Genomic DNA, 2,816 nt, shown 5'->3' on the forward strand with positions numbered 1-2,816 from the left:
GTATGTCAGAGTTACGACACAAGTATAAAGTATACAAAATGTAGATAGTTACACAAAGATTGTAAAAACAAGTTTGAAAGGATTTAGGTTTTTATAATATTTATTCAGATAGAATTACAGACCAGTGGTTATTAACAACTATTATACATAGCTTCACACACACACACACAAGTTTCATCCACATCCATCACAAGGTCATTCGGGCACTGCCTTATTAAAAATTATGATTATTTTGTACACAATAGACCTGTAATGTTCACTGAAAGCTTTGCCCAATTTCATGAAGATACACACAGTAAAGTCAGAATTATAGCAAGCATGTTTATGTACAGCTTCACAGATACTGACTCTGTCAATATGACTAAACCTGTGAACAGAGGTTTAAAGACAAAACCGGTTCTAGATAAGCCATATTCCTACTGTTTTATATCAAAGAATTAATCAATACAGCAACCTTATATATATTATTTTAAAGACAATTTTTTTATTTAGTATGTTTGTGTGGTAGTCTTTAGATGACTAAGCCTTGCTTAACACATTCACAGCTATCAGTAGTATTAGTAACTGCCATTAAGTATATATAAAATTAAACAAAATCTCATATGTCACAAGAGAAATTTGGCACTGAAACATAACTGTCTGTGACCGATCAGTATGTCATATGGTCCATAACTAGAAGTCGGTTCTGACCCACTGGTGAGGCACATGACAGTGAACTTAAGAACAACATGACTAACATTTTGTAACATTTAACACAAGAACCGCCAAGGCCATCAATTTGATGATTTTCACTTTTAAAATTTACGTATCTTTTTTTGTCTGACAGTTCTAGTGTGAAACTGGATATAAATGAAAAAGTCAATTAAAAGATATAGTAAATGTGGACAAAATCTAATTTTTATTCATTTAATATGTACCAAAATAAAGTAGAAAACTAGCTGTATTAATGCTATCACTATCAAGCCAATTCTATCTATCCATTGCATGTGTTTATATTATCTTAAAATATATATACTCATTCCATCCTTAAGGAAACTAGTCATTTCCATCCCTTTCCTTGCTACATGGATGCTAGTAGTATCAATCATATACTTCTTCTGTGTTGTGATATCTCTCAGTTGAGATCCTCCATCCACGTCCATCGCATCCAGGTGTTCTTCAACAACTCCGACCATGGTTGGAATTTCTGCCTTGAAAAAGATTAGATATTCTAGCTGAATAATCAAATATGTATATCCATATATTAAATAAACATTTTTTAACTTCACATTTTCTAGTACAAACAGCCAATGTTACTACTGCTTGTTATACAAACTGTCATAAAATATTTTTACAATATACCTGCGATCTAACAAATCAAAGTAACTCATTTACTTCAAATAGTAGTAAAAAAAAACTTGTGTATTTGTACCAATATAGTGTATCTGTCTGAGAATATTTAATATGTATACCTATCAGCTGGATACACTGGTTTGTATACTTTAAGCTTGTATTTATGTGTGTTCTTTAAAATGATAAACAACTGTTATTCAATGAATGAGAATTTAAGCCATCAGAATATTCTTACATTGCTTGCTAAACCTACCTAGGCTTGGGTAAGCCTAGGTAGGTTTAGCAAGCAATGTAAGAATATTCTGATGGCTTAAACTTCCTTCAATGACAAGAAATCAGGTAAGCCTAGGTAGGTTTAGCAAGCAATGTAAGAATATTCTGATGGCTTAAACTTCCTTCAATGACAAGAAATCAGGTGATTTCTTGTCATTTAAAGAAGTTTTGTATCTTTCAATATAATTTCTCACAAAAACATTTTCAGTAATGAAAAGAACACTTATAAGAAACTATAAAAAAATTCGAGATTTGCTGTTTGTTCCAAAGTCTTCTAAATATTTTGTTAGTTTATTTTTTTCAAACTAGAAGAGATCCAGCTAGTCACATGGATAATTTTATTCACAAAGAATTACAGTATATTAGCAAATATAAACTTGTGCTTTGTGATAGAGAGAGAAAAAAAATTGTACTGTTTATAGACAAGACTCCTCAGAGATATGCAGAGATTAGATTTTTTTATGAATTTTTCTAAAATAGTGTTACACAATAAAAAATATCATTTCTAAAATATTTTTGGGTTGAAGATTGTTCAAACAGAGTAAATTTTGAAACTTGGTATGCATGTGTGGACTTGAGATCTGACAGGAGCTCTGCCATGTGGATAGAAGTTACTGAAAGGAACTCTGTCATGTGGATAGAGTCACTGAAAGGAACTCTGTCATGTGGATAGAGTTACTGAAAGGAACTTTGCCATGTGGATAGAGTCACTGAAAGGAGCTCTGCCATGTGGATAGAGTCACTGAAAGGAGTTCGGCCATGTGGATAGAGTCACTGAAAGGAGCTCTGTCATGTGGATAGAGTCACTGAAAGGAGCTCTGTCATGTGGATAGAGTCACTGAAAGGAGCTCTGTCATGTGGATAGAGTCACTGAAAGGAGCTCTGTCATGTGGACAGTCACTGAAAGGAGCTCTGTCATGTGGATAGAGTTACTAAAAGGAGCTCTGCCATGTGGATAGAGTCACTGAAAGGAGCTCGGCCATGTGGATAGAGTCACTGAAAGGAACTCTGCCATGTGGATAGAGTCACTGAAAGGAACTTTGCCATGTGGATAGAGTCACTGAAAGGAGCTCTGCCATGTGGATAGAGTCACTGAAAGGAACTCTGCCATGTGGATAGAGTCACTGAAAGGAGCTCAGCCATGTGGATAGTGTTACTGAAAGGAGCTCTGCCATGTGGATAGAGTCACTGAAAGGAACTCTGCCATGTGG

The 2,816-nt window shown here is 34.4% G+C and overlaps 1 protein-coding gene across 1 annotated transcript in view; it reads right to left on the reverse strand.

Moving 5' to 3' along the window:
* LOC106473307 (actin-like protein 6B) overlaps nucleotides 1–2,816 on the reverse strand; it is a 23,612-nt gene that overhangs the window by 14,123 nt on the left and 6,673 nt on the right. The window contains exon 3 of the mRNA XM_022401768.1: nucleotides 1,016–1,190. Within this exon, the coding sequence (XP_022257476.1) occupies nucleotides 1,016–1,190 (175 nt within the window). The remainder of the gene's footprint in view (nucleotides 1–1,015; nucleotides 1,191–2,816) is intronic.

Source organism: Limulus polyphemus, unplaced genomic scaffold, assembly GCF_000517525.1.
Source record: "Limulus polyphemus unplaced genomic scaffold, Limulus_polyphemus-2.1.2 Scaffold6058, whole genome shotgun sequence".
Classification (NCBI taxonomy): Eukaryota; Metazoa; Arthropoda; class Merostomata; order Xiphosura; family Limulidae; genus Limulus; species Limulus polyphemus.